This window comes from Chlorocebus sabaeus, chromosome 17 (genome assembly GCF_047675955.1).
Source record: "Chlorocebus sabaeus isolate Y175 chromosome 17, mChlSab1.0.hap1, whole genome shotgun sequence".
Taxonomy (NCBI): Eukaryota; Metazoa; Chordata; class Mammalia; order Primates; family Cercopithecidae; genus Chlorocebus; species Chlorocebus sabaeus.
Window position 1 is genome coordinate 48,005,858 of NC_132920.1, and position 14,248 is coordinate 48,020,105.

The 14,248-nt window shown below is 37.8% G+C and overlaps 1 protein-coding gene across 1 annotated transcript in view; it reads right to left on the bottom strand.

The window, feature by feature from the left end:
* Positions 1 to 1,519: 1,519 nt before the first annotated feature.
* Positions 1,520 to 14,248, bottom strand: part of PTCHD4 (patched domain containing 4) — a 198,196-nt gene continuing 185,467 nt past the window's right edge. Inside the window, exon 3 of the mRNA XM_007972309.3 lies at positions 1,520 to 3,599. Coding sequence (XP_007970500.3) covers positions 1,966 to 3,599 — 1,634 coding nt within the window. The 3' untranslated portion in view covers positions 1,520 to 1,965. The remainder of the gene's footprint in view (positions 3,600 to 14,248) is intronic.

Genomic DNA, 14,248 nt, shown 5'->3' on the forward strand with positions numbered 1-14,248 from the left:
CTGTTGAAACCCAATTGCCTCAAGGTAAAACAAAACAAACTCCATTTAATAAATGAAATACTACTTAAATGTTTTCATTTTGGGGTCTATTCCTTTTCCCCTTTATATCCTGGAAAGCTATATGTCTAAGTACACTTGTTTTGTTACTTCATTAGTCTATCAACTTCATTTCCAGCGACTATAACAAGAATGGAATTGTTTGTATCTTTTTTCTGAACATAATTGAGTCAAAGAGTTTCGTTATTTTAGATATTATTATTAATTTGATTAAAACATAGAACCAAAGTTGATGGGAAACAGTAGCTTTCTTCTAGGTAAAAGAGCTTACTATCAGATTTTGTAATCATTGGACATTTATTCTGTCCTACCTGGAAATAAATTATGTTACTGCTTGGCATGGGAAAAGGCATTTTCTAGTAATCTTCTGTGACAGGAAGCACAGCATTAGTCCAAGTAAGCACCCAACAGGCTGAGTCCCTCTGCTTGGAAGTAGTTTTAAACTTTAACTTAATGAAAACCTTTACTTCAGTACTTTTGTTTGAGAAAGAATTCAGCAGCGGTTACAATTAATATGCCACCCATGGAGAGCTGTGATCACCCTAGGAGGTGGGCCAACTGAGGAGCACTTTCCAGGTAACAAGAGCAACGCTATTGCAAGAAGCTACAATTGATACTGCAGTAGGTATAGTGACTACCACTGTAGTGATCATGGCCTGGGTTATGTTCCAAATACTAATGCAAGGAATTCACTAGAGTTTATAGGATTAGAATAGTTTCCTTACGCTAAGAACCAGTAAATGGCATGTGATGAGTGGGTATGTCCATTTTATTCTATTTCGCTCTATGAGTTTCCTAGTTATGTCTCCTTTCTCCTGTGTTAATTAACTATATTCCACAGCAGTTATTTTCCCTATTTAAAATAAGAACAGTGTAACTATGGAGTATCCCAACTCACACACACATACTTGTGCACCCTTAGACACATGTATGGATAATCTGTGTAAGTGCTCATTTGCAGTTGGGTGAGCTCAGTGAAAGCAGTCATATCAGCCTTCCAAACACAGTAAAAGCCAATGAAAATCCATATCAGCTATTTATTTCTAATATAAAACTGTAAACCTTGTCCATGTGGTTATTAATTCAAATGCCTTTTGTGGTTTTTTTTGCGAAGTCATCCAAAGCAAAAGTCTAGATGACTGCTGACATGATATGCATAATCTAATGAACTCACATCTCTGTTTATTTTCCTTATCTCACAGTTGAATGGCACTCTTACTGCTGAGACACTTGGGTTGATTTAGAATGGCTATTAATGAATCTATATATTTGGCTAAGGTTGATTTGACTTTCTAGGGAAAGGCCAGCCTATCTGCAAATGGACACCTCCCTCCACATAAACGTCAATGTACACTAAAGACAAGTCTAAGTATATGTATATATGGGATATATACATATATATGTACACATAAAATGGATTGGGAAGTCCTTTGGTTTAGACAGTATTAAATATGTACTTCCCAAGTGCATAGGTTTCCTTTGACCAACCTGTTCAAAAAACAAGCATGAAAAGTGCCATGGCACATTTCCTGTGTCTTTCCCCCTATTTGAAGGACACCTTTCCTTGCTTCTCCATAACTCCTAAGCATTTTATTTTTAAAAGCAGCTGGTTCTTTTGGCCTTCTATCTTAACACTCCATTGATTCATCCATTCCTTGGAAGAGCTCTCAGATTACATCCAGAAACTTGTTTTTAGAGGAGAACAAGGTTGCAAATAACTTTTTCCTCTTTTTTTATTCCCTCTTCTCCCCCAGGAAGCAGACACTTTGAAGTGTCATGAATAATGCACTCTTGATCTGACTTGCCTTGTTACCCCTGGCCAGCCCAAGCAGCTGAGGTCTGAGCTTTACTTGCCCTGCATCATTGTGCAATACTGGAAAAGAAAAATAATCCATTGGTCTATACCCCTCAGACTGTGGTGACGTGATCTGGGTTCTCTTGAATTTCTATGCATTCAATTTCCTCTCTCTCCTTTCGCTTGGCACGTTTCTTTTTCTTGTGGTGCTTTTTGGAAGGGGGGAAAAACGTTAGGAACACAGGTAAAATAACAAAACAGTGCAGAAGTGTGCAACCCCCAGTGAGCAGCAAGCATTTGAACAGTGTGAAGGTCAGGTTCGAAGGCACAAATAGAAGGGGGACTAACCCAATAAGAAAAGAAGTAACATTTTGCAAAATCGCTGTCCCATGCTCTTCTAGGGAGCTTTTTATACATTGTGTTCGGGTGTGCTCAGTTGCTAGTACAAATGTGTAAAGCAGTGGTGCACAGTGGTCAATGGCGAAATTCAAGGTGTAGATAAGGCACAAGATAGAAATGCAATCCATCTCGACGTTCCATAATGTCATTAAGCCCAGAACGCCCAGCTCAATTGAGGTGACGCTAAGAATTAGCCAGAAGTTTCCCAGAGGGTGGATCACTAGGAAAAAAGTCAGGATTAACACCAGGAGTACACCAAAGCCTGCAATCAGAACAGGCACTGTGACAGACAAGCTGTAATGGTCCATGAAGACAAAGGAGGGGTTGAACACGATGAATCGGATGCTTTTTGAGAGGGATAGGGGCCTCAGCTTTTCCAACACTTCTATGACTTCTTTCTGCTTGTCTCTGCTAGTCCTGGCCACCAGATACAAGCGAGAAGCAATGATATTGCTTTCATCCCCTGCCTTGGAGAAGATGATATCATTTCGAAAATGCTGGAATTCTGGCTTTTTTAAAAATGAGCTTTGCAGGACACTGATGAAGTCACTTTTGTTATTGGCACTGATGTTGCTGACTTTCAGGAACTGGTAGTACTGCTCCACCCAGGACACAGCAGTGAATCCACTACAGAGTCTTCTTAGGTCCTCCTGGACGCTGCTGTTCCAGTACTCTAGGGGCTCATAGACATAGAATCCTATCACAGGGCTATAGTTGCTGAAATATTTCTGCTGAACCATGGCATAGGAAACACTTGGCGAATCACTGGCTAGTAGATTGATGATGTTGGCTCCGTCACTGATCTGTAAGCACCCCATGAAGGAGAAGGAGGCATAAATGAGATAGAGGATGACAACAAATGGCTTCACATATATATTAGTAATCCATTCATTATAATGTTCACGGAGAAAGTGCTGAATGAAGTGGTGCTGGTAGGGGTTCGTCTCATGATGGGACGTCTGTTGATGCCCATCACTCATCACTGTCTGGAACCACACAGGTTTGCGATCCAGGTATTCTGCAGAAGGGATCTTACAGCAAAAGATGCTGTGGTAGCGGTTTTGCTCTAGTTGGCCAGCAAAGACCAGACAGGAGCCAAAGAAGGAGAAAATGTAGAAGTAGTTCAACAGAATGGAGACACACATGTTTTGACAGAAGACCTTCACAGCCTCTATGTTTGTGAATGGGCTGGCACCCATGCCAAAAGTGATGAAGTACAGGGAGCTGGTCATGGTATAGGTGACCATCACATCAGAATAGGCATCTGCTATCCTGTCTTTGAAGGGCAAGTTCTCTTTGGTTCTCCGCCATCCAGACAGAAGCTCAAACACTCCTTTAGTTCCATGACCTAATGTTTTAAAAAAAGAAAATAATAATTATTTTTATTTTGTCCTATGGCTCAAGTGAATTCCTTATAGTTTATGTATGCTAAACGGCACTTTATACTCTAATCTTCAAAAGGCTGTGATCCTCCTATCAGGGCCTCAGAAGTTGAGTTATGGACAGGATACATTCGGTCCCTGTTTCACTTTAGCAAAGCCCAAATTTATTGATATTCTGGGAAAAATGAAACATGTACTGTCTGTTCTATTAATATGACAAATTGTAAATATAATGTTACATTATTACATGAGTTTTTCCCCTGAACACATATTGTCTTCCTAAATAGACAGTAAGTTGTCAAGGGCAAGAGCTGTTATTTGTGTGCCTTCAAATGACCCTTAACATCATGTCAAGTGCTTGGTTAGCTGATTCATTGACTGACAGTTCCTAACTTTTGTTTCAAGCTGATTTATATGCTGATTTAAAAGGATGTTAAACACTTAAAAATGGCTCTAAACTGATTTTATAATGTTGATAATCTCTTTGGTGGCCAAATGGCTTAGAAACCAATTTCCACAGACTTGATTAATTAGCTCCGGATGTGAGTAAAAAGAAAAGAAAAGAAAAAATCTGCCACATCACATAAAAGACAGGTCAAGACCTTCGGGGTGAAAAATCTTAGCAAGCACTTCCTTTGGGCTCCTCATAGAGCTCTGATTCATGTGAGATGGATGCTGACTAAATACTTCTGACTGCTTCATTAAAGTAAATGAAGAATGCTTGTTTTAAACCAATGTTTGCATATCTTTTGATAAGAGTAAGTAGGCAAAAGGCCTAGTCAACAAATATTACTTGAACACCCACTGTATACCAGACTCTAGTAGCTACTGAGCTGTAATTTTGAGGAATTTCACAGCTCTTAAGATGCTACCACTTTCTTACTAGCAAAAGAAGAAAGCAGCTGGGTAAATAAAGGTATTATACCATATCTGCAATTTTCCCTTTTTTCACTTCCCTGAATTGGGCCTATCAAGGACCATCCACAATATGTCAATTGGTAGCTTTCTGAGTGAGTGGAAATCTTCATAGATCACTCTTGCCCTTGTGGGCATAGCAATACTACATAGGAAACTTTTCTGTGAATGGATACAAGCTGTGCTTGGGCTGTTCTCCAAGAAATCCATTAGACAAAGACATACCTGAAAGGCACAAAATGACTTAGTTTATGAAAACCTGGAACATGGATTTCTGTTTGGCACTTAGATATTGGAGTTAGGTGTTACAAATTTAATTTACTTAGTAGTGCTCTAATAAATATACGATAGCTGGGGTCTTACTGCAATCGCTCTGAATTTGCACTGCCGATAGCTTTTGCTAACTGACCTATGTAATTCTTCTCTTTCTTTTATTTGAGACTACAATGTACATCCTTAAAAATATTATTTCCCAGCCTAGCTTTCAACTAGAGGTGGTTCATGTGACATAGTTCTGGACAATGCAATGTAACTGAAAGTCATCTAAGGATACTTGTTAGAAAACCAGAGGACACTTTGTTTGAAATAGTATAATGAAGCCACTAGTAAGAGTTCTTGTCTGCCTCCTTTTGGAATTCTCTTTTAAGAAAACCAAATCTCCATTTGGCTAAGCCATTGTAGGTAAGGCTGTTACTTGCAGCTGAATCCATTCCTAACCAACAACGTTTCGTAGGTCAGCTAACATTTACCAAAAACCTCTTTTAAGATGATCTAAGAATTCTTGCTTCATAGCTGTAGTATTTACAGACTTAAGTGTATTTAATGCAAATATTTGATTTTTAAAGACACATTGGCCAAACTTTTGGTAGTTTTTATTAATTATTATAGTTACTAAAGGAAGCTAGGCATTGGAATTCTTTTTACCTCAAATGTAAAGCCTATTTATTCTTCAAAGCTGTCTCTTATGGGTCTCCAATCAGGAAAGATAAGTTTATCATAGCAAGTAGAAAGGTTCGTGTAAACTGCATTTAGGTAAAAGGCATTTATTTCTTCCATTTGGAGGCAATGAACTGTTCCTTCTTGCATTTTATCATGAGCTCAACATACGTGTATTAAATTTAGTCTAATGATTCTTAACAATGTTAATTGTTCGTTCCTATCTTCGGCAAAACTCCTTGAAGAGACAGAATACAGTACTTGCTCTATTATTCCCTTGACTAAAACACAATGTTAGAATAAGGGTTAAGGTAATTAAAATAATTATTTAATGAGAGCACCTCTCCTCAGAAATGAGGACTCCTGCTATCTTTGTAGTCACAAGGTGGGGAAAGGCTACATAGAGCTACAGCTAAATTTGGCTTGCCTTTGACAGTGGTCATTTTTATGGAACATTAGGTACATTATGTAGGCCAGATTTTTGCTTTATGTAGTACAAAGGCCTATAGGTGTAGGAAGATGATACTAAACCATATTAGATTAGGTAATCACTTTAAATGTGGTCGAGACTGAAAATACAATTTCCAAACTTTGTTTGGAGATGGCATGTTTCATTCTACTCGTATGTTTTGATATTTTATAGAATTTTATAGGATTTTCCTACTGATATTCACTCATTTGACTGTCACAATAATCTGCCCATTTACTAGCAGTTCAAATTTATTGCCTGCCCCAGCCAAGGTACTTGTCTTTCACTGCCCTGTGTGCATGTTCCTGATTAGTCTTATCTTCTTAGCTTCGTTTATGATATTTTCTGTCCCTTAAAATACTTTCCTCAATTCTGGTCATATTAAAATTCTATTCATTGGTCTGTTAAGGGTCAGTTCAATTCTCCTCTTTGATGTGAATCCATTTCTAATGATTCCAGTCAGAGATATATATATATATATTCCTTAAATTTTTATTGCACTAATTAGTCACTCCTTTTGGCCCTCAACCATGTGCTGTTTTGCTCTGGAACTAAATGGGTTTCTCAAGATATGTTCTATCTCTTGGTTGGATTGCAAATTCTTCATGGCTAGAGAATGCATTTTATCTTACTTTTATACTCTGCAGGACATCTGGTAAAGTGATTGATGCCCCCAAAGATGACCATTAACTTCTTATTGAATTAAATAAACTGTAATTCTTGATTCTAGATGGGTCCAAAAATGAACATTTTTATTACTTATTCTAAAATGTATTATACATCTTTATACCTATGTAAATATCGACCATATCCAGAAGAGTTATACACTATTTACTTTCATTCAATCCAGTATATATTTATTTAGAGTTTGTTATATAAGAACTTTTGCCAGCCGATATAAAAGGTAAACAAGAAACACAATCTTTCCAACAACTGTCTGTCCAGGAAGTCATTTTCACTTAATTCTGAGACCAATATTATAGTTTCTAATGCAACTGCTTTTAAAATAGGGATATATGCCTAAAAAATTATATTGGCACATGTAACAAAGCCATCAATACTTCCCTAAAAATAAAGAAGCAAGAGCATGAGTTAAGAAGAGAATATGTCAGAGTGATTTTTTCTTTTTGTAGATATTACTTCTATTGTCATATAATGAGAAAATATACTGTTGTGAAAACAGCTTATTTATTTTAAGCTCTTGCTAATGCATATAGAATGTCTATATTTATTAAAATGGTAGATGTTGTTAGGATTTTAGATTTAAAAATAAGCTTAATTAATATGAAATAACTGTGTATAGTATCAATGGAATTAGTTGTATGGAGAGATAAAAGTTTAATAAAAGTTTCATTTCTTTAATCCAGGTTTCCCAACCTGGCACTATTGACTCTTTGGACTGGATAATTCTTTGTTGTCGGGGACTGTCACAAACTTTGGAGGATGTTTAGCACCATTCCACTACCTACTAGATGCCAGTTGCACACCCCACAGTTGCAACAACCAAACATTTCTTCAGACATTGTCAAATGCTGTCTGTGAGGCAAATTTGGCCTCAGTTGAAAATTACTGGTTTAGTCAAAAGAAAAAAGAAATAGTATACTCACTCACACACACACATACTTAATTATCTGTTTCTGATTATAAAATCAGGACACATTTCCAAGGAAAATTTGGGAAAGATGAAAAATAGTGGTGAAACAAATTATTCCATAACCCCACGACACAGAAAACTGCTGTTAACAACTTCAAGTATTTATTCCAGTCATTTGTTTATTATCTTCCAGGCTTATGTATGTTTGTATGTGTGTGTATGTATATATTTATCTATATATTGTATCTCTCTAGCCATCTATTCAGATAGGTAACTACCTATATAACTAATTCAAAGAACTGGATTGCTACCAACCAAAAAGTGGGATTTAGGATTACTCTTGCCACTCTGTCCGGAGGCCAGTCAACCATGGAGAGTCTGTTTTCCAATCTCTGCAGTGTTTTCTGTCTTGGTTTCTTACTTTTCACTTTGGTTTCCATTCTGAGGCTGGAACCGTTTTTTGAGCATCTGCTCTCTTGAAAGAAGTCCCAGCTTTCTCTGTAGCTTTTTCAAATAGTATTTTACTCCCTGAAGTTCCACCCTTACTCAGAGAGTCTTAATCCAATTCAAGTCATCCACCTCAAACTGATACACCAGTGTCCACCCCAAAGACACTGGTGGCCCACCAATTCAGGCGATGCATGGATCAAATATAAATGTGACGTGCCCCTCTGAATGATGATTAGAACTACTTTATATTATTTGCCAGTACCCAGTCCTAACTGTTCTTTGCGTCTGTATCATTTTCCCACCAAAATCTTTAATTCTCACCTAAGGCCACTGCTTGTTTTAAGAACAACTCCATTCAAGTTCTGGACTCGTTTTACATGCAGTTAGCTAATACACAAAAAGGAATTTTGTTCTTACTAAGTAGGGCTGTACGCCGTGTACTGTGAAAATGCAGCTGATTCTTTCTCAGGGATCAGGGAAAGCTTCAAAAGGTTTAGGCAGAGGATGATGTTAATGACAGTCTAGGCTGATGGGATAACATGAATAGAGACAGAAACCCCTGTGAACTACGAAGAGGTAGTTGTGTATTTAAAGTTTATAATTGCTATTTTTTTTCCCTCAGTAGAGATTAGCTCGTTGGTATAGAGAGCTGGTATACTATTGTCCAAAGTACATTTTTAACTTAATGTTCCAAAATCTGACTGCCACACTTGGGTCATGATTTCCCTAAATTACATTAGTACATATTTGCACACTGTATTAGAATAATATAATAAGTAACTCACTCGGGACATTATTAGATGACTAATATTTCCTTTGGCACAGTTTTTTGAAATAAAAGAGAGAGAATTCCTAAGGGTAAAAAAGAGTTTGACAGAGGAAAAACCGGGAGAAAAATTCAAGAAGGGAGATGAATAGAAATAATAGGGGTGTGTGTGTGTGTGTGTGTGTGTGTGTGTGTGTTCTGAGTGCTCCACAAGTCTGATGGGATGCTGATGGGGAGACCTCTTTTCAAATGAAAGCCATTGGAAGCATTGTGTAACAATAAGGAAAACATACATGGCAGCTTGCTAACATATCCCCATTTAACAATGATTTGGTAAGTTCTGCTATTTGCAATTGAGCCATATGAAAAAGATAAAGATCATGAAAGTTCTTCATGGTCATGGTAGTGCAGGTCTGCCAGAGTGAATATTTAAGTGTTTTAAATTAAAAAAAATTATTGTTACCAAACAAAACTGATATCAGTCTTCATTGAGGTGGGGAGCACTCAGAACTGGTTATAATTCCATTTGAACCTCTAGTAATCATTCTCCAACAAATAAAGATGACTTCTAAAGTAAGATGGATCTTCTCTGAGAACCAGCTCCAGCCTACCTGTAAGAACATTTTTCCAAACTCCTACTCTTCCAATGTGAGCTTCCATATTGTAATTGCATCTAACGTTGCTGTAGGAAAACTCTCTGGTGACATAGTTAGGCCTAAAGAGAAGTTTTTCTTTTTTCTTTTTTTTTTTTTTTTTTGAGATGGAGTCTGACTCTTTTATTCAGGCCATAACGCAGTGGCGAGCTCTCAGCTCCCTGCAACCTCTGCCTCCCAGGTTGAAGCAATTCTCCTGCCTCAGCCTCCTAAGTAACTGAGATTATGGCACCCGCCCCCACACCTGGCTGATTTTTGTATTTTCAGTAGAGATGGGTTTCGCCACGTTGGCCAGGCTGGTCTCAAACTCCCGACCTCAAGTAATCCACCGCCTTGGCCTCCCAAAGTGCTGGGATTATAGGCGCGAGCCATGGTGCTGGCAAGTTTTTTTCCAGAGCAATGTTGTTCTATAAATTCAATATAATTTTTACAGTTGCTATTTTAATCCTACACTCAACCTCTCCAAAACCTACAATTCCAAAGAAAATACTTTTAACAAGGATCAAATTCAATTGAAACTAGTTGCAACTGACTCAATTAATGCTCTCTACTGAGTTTTTCTTTGCTATACTGCTTTAATAAGCATGATCTGTGGTTTCTAGTTTATTTTAATCAGCAGTATTAGAATTCTCTATATTTGCCTTCCGAAGACATAGTAGTGGATATCCCTTTTCACTTGAACATGTTAATCACGATGTGAAAACTTGACACCGATATCAGAGACGTAAGAAATAGAGGTTAAAAAAAATTACTCCTTTTTATTACCTGTTCCAAAGAAATCTTACTACTTTCCCTTAGCAGTTATTTCTGCATTTGGTTAGCTACATTTTCAATAATTGTGTTTGTGAATATCACCCCTGATTATGACATCCCAGTGCCAACTAAATGAATGAATAATGAATGAAAAAATAAAATCACAGTCAACTGAAAACTCAGTCCAGCAAAGTGGCTGGAAAAAAGTCTGGATAATGCATCAGTATTTTAAGTTATTGTTCACTTCTTTGGCATTATGTGGGATCACTTATCCATTGTTCCTTCTCTTTAGCTGACTGATTCCTACTTAGCATGATCTCAAGCATAATCTCACCCCTCGAACATGTGTGATCTCTAACACTTTCCGCTTGCCCTGTTCACCCCCATTCCACCAGCTTAGACGTCTCTCTTCTGTATTCCAACCCAAATCACAGTACTTGCTATACACTAGACTGAGATTGCCCGTTGGTGGGCCCATCTTTTATCCAGTCCAGAAACTCCTCACTGGCCAGGTTAGGCACTTGCCTTTTTCACTTTTGTATATTAATTATCGGCTTATGGTAAACCCTCAATAAATGTTTTTAAAACTGAATTGGCCATGATCTACATGTAGGAATTTTAAAGATATTTGAAAACATTCTTCTTGTAATAGTTACTGTAATGATACTAGCTTAACAATAATAGGTATAATTGATATAAATACATTAATTTATATTTATTGTATTTTATGAAATTTACTCTCTATATTAATAGAATTATATATTTTATATAACTTGTTTATAAAATTTATTGAGTAATTAAATATATGTTATAACTTTAATAATAATAAATGTTACTATTTATCATTAGTTCTTACAATAATTATTATTAACAGCCCTATATTCGGCAATGGGTTTTGTGAAATAGATATTATTTGCCTCATTTTACTGAGAAGGAAACTTGCTGAGTGTCACCCAATGATTCTGAATTTTTCTCCCATTTCCTCCTCTGTTCAGTTCACGTTGGTAGAGGTGGCAATAGATGTCAATTATGCTGAATTGGGAAATTACCATATTATTCATTAATTTGACTGTTTCAGGACTATGGATGTCTAACAGAGAATGGAATATGAAATGAAATTACTTGATCTATGTTGTTCTTTGACGGGATAGAAATGGGTTCATAAGACATTTGCCTAAAAGATGATGAACTCTTTAGATATTTTCTCATCCCCATAATGTCTAGGTCTTGAGGTGATGATCAATGTGTATTTGTATACTGACTGCTTCTAATTTAGTATCATCTAAAGTAAATAGATGATTATCAAGCCCCAAAGGTTGCTCAATTCAGACAATGGCCAAAGGGTCTACCTCTTGGTTCTTTTATAGCCCACAAAGGGTAGAGGGTGTTCAACAGGAATTCTCTAAGTTGCTACTGCCAGGGATACATATGATGATTTTACCTGGAAACCTTTGATAATGTTTTTCAGTGAGGGAGGGCCTCGCTTCATCTTGTCCTTAAGGAGGAAGTGACTTCTCTTGAAATATTCCCATCCCAGTACAGAATGGGTCAGAGTAAAGAACAGAGAGTAGGGCCGGGCACCGTGGCTCATGCCTGTAATCCCAGTACTTTGGGAGGCCAAGGCAGGCAGATCATAAGGTCAGGAGATCAAGACCATCCTGGCTAACACGGTGAAACCCTGTCTCTACTAAAAATACAAAAAATTAGCCAGGCGTGGTGGTGGGCGCCTGCAGTCCCAGCTGCTTGGGAGGCTAAGGCAGGAGAATGGGGTGAACCAGGGAGATAAATCTTGCAGTGAGCCGAGACTGCTCATATATATATATATAAAGAGAGAGAGAAAGAGAGAAGAGAAATGGCAATAGAGATGGGAGATGGGGATGTCCTAAAACTTGTTGACAATTGCAGTCAAGATTTTCATACTCAAAGTGGGCAAAACTTGGTAATTAACATGATTTGATATTGTAGTTAGTAGCACATTCCCCCAGAACAGACTGCTTGAGTTTAAATCCCATATCTCCTACTTCCTAGATCTGTGACCTCGGGCAGTTTTTGTAAGCCTCCATGTATCTGTTTCCTCATCTGTAAGAAAGGGTGACAGTGAGATGTACTTCATGGGATTGTTAGGCATTTTAGATAAGTTAGTACATGTGCTTGGAACACAGTAAGTGCTACATTGAGTGGAAAACCACAGTGCTGGCAACTGCAGGACAATTGCCATGGAGAACGTTCCAAATTGTTGGACTTGGAATGCCAGCTTCTGAATGCAGCTTGGTTACTGATGTCTTTACTGCCCCAGCTGAGTTGGCTTTTTGGGGGGAGATTCCCGGAGCTCTCTTTTCAGCTTTCCTTGCTGCAGGGCCTTGGTGCTGCCAAAAGATGAAGCACCACTGCGGAGCCAGCACACACAGGATGGCTTGCTTTCCTGCTCTCTCCCCTTTCCTGCTAAACAGCCACTATCAGGAAGTTTTTAATTTTCTTCTCTGTACCTTCCATGCTTTTCAAGTTTTAGAAAATGAATATATGGGGCCAGGTGCAGTGACTCACACCTGTAACAGCAGCATTTTGGGAGGCTGAGGCTGGTGAATCACTTGAGGTCAGGAGTTTGAGACCAGCCTGGCCAACATGGTGAGATCTTGTCTCTACTGAAAAAAAAAAAAAAAAAAGTACAAAAAATTAACTGGGTGTGGTTGTGCATGCCTGCAATCCCAGCTACTCGGGAGGCTGAAGTGGGAGGATTGCTTGAACCTGGGAGGTGGAGGTTGCAGTGAGTTGAGATCATGCCACTGCACTCCAGCCTGGGTGACAACAGAGTGAGACTCTGTCTCAAAAAAAAAAAAAAAAAAAAAAAAGGTTGAGGAAGGAAATGCAGCCTCTGAGGGCTGGGTGCTGTCAAGCAGGCCACGGTGCTGCCAGGAGTTGTTCTGGCATTCCCAGCTGTGTAGAGTGTGATCTTCTCGACCACAGACAACCTCACAAAACAGCATCGGACAAGGCCATTCTATAACCGGGATGAACCGAGACAAAACAAGACACCTCCATAATCAGAACCAAGACTGAACAAAACACAAACATTGTCCAAAACATAAAATGGACCAAATCTCTTCCTGTCAAAAGTGATAGTAGTAATTGCCACTTCTTTACCAATCACGGCTTACCCTTACTCTAGTATTCTCTCCATCTAGGTATAATAATTACTAAGATAACTATTATTAAGATAACCAGTCACAGAACTACCCTCTCTTCTTGACAATAAAAAACCATGCTCCCTTGAATTCTCTTCCAAATCATCTAACATTTGCAACAATCATATAAGTCCATTTTAATACCTTCTTCCTAAAATACTCCATGGTCCCTGATGGTGTGGGTTTTTCCTCATTTTAATTAGTCAATACACCTAAATATGTTCAATGATAGTAGTGTTCTTGGTGGTCTGGCTGGAGGATGCTGGTATTTTATAACAAATATTTTTGGAAAATAAAATGCACTAAAACTTTTGTTATCATTGCTGATTTATAAGTACGTCTCATTTGAATATAGGAGTTATAACAGGAACATTGGGTGAGAATTAAGCCCAGAAAGATTTGAATATCCAAACCATGCCACCACTTAAAAGGGGTGGCTTCCTGGTAATATGTTAGTTGCGTTGTCACTGAAAAGAGAATGCCAGTTGGGCATATGAGAAGTGGGAAGATATTCTAAGAAGATGATAACATGAATATTAACATAGGAGAAGGGAGGAGGAGCCATGTGGAACTAAAAATTCATTGCTTTAGGCAGAGAAGAGCAATTAATGGAATAATCTGGAGTGGGGTTGAAAATCTTACAACTGTCAGGAGGAAGGAATTGGTAGTTTATAAACTAAATACAAGCATACACTTTAAAGAATTAAGATCTAGAATAAAAAAGAAAATAATAAATATAAGAACTTGCAGAAATAACAATTGTGACAATCTTAGCATTTCTTGAACTACACACATTTAAGGAATAAAAGTTAATTCTTTCATTTGAAGGACATTTCCTGAATGCTGCCCAGTAAGATACGGTAAAATGTCATCACTTTGAAGTTTAATAACTTCTTT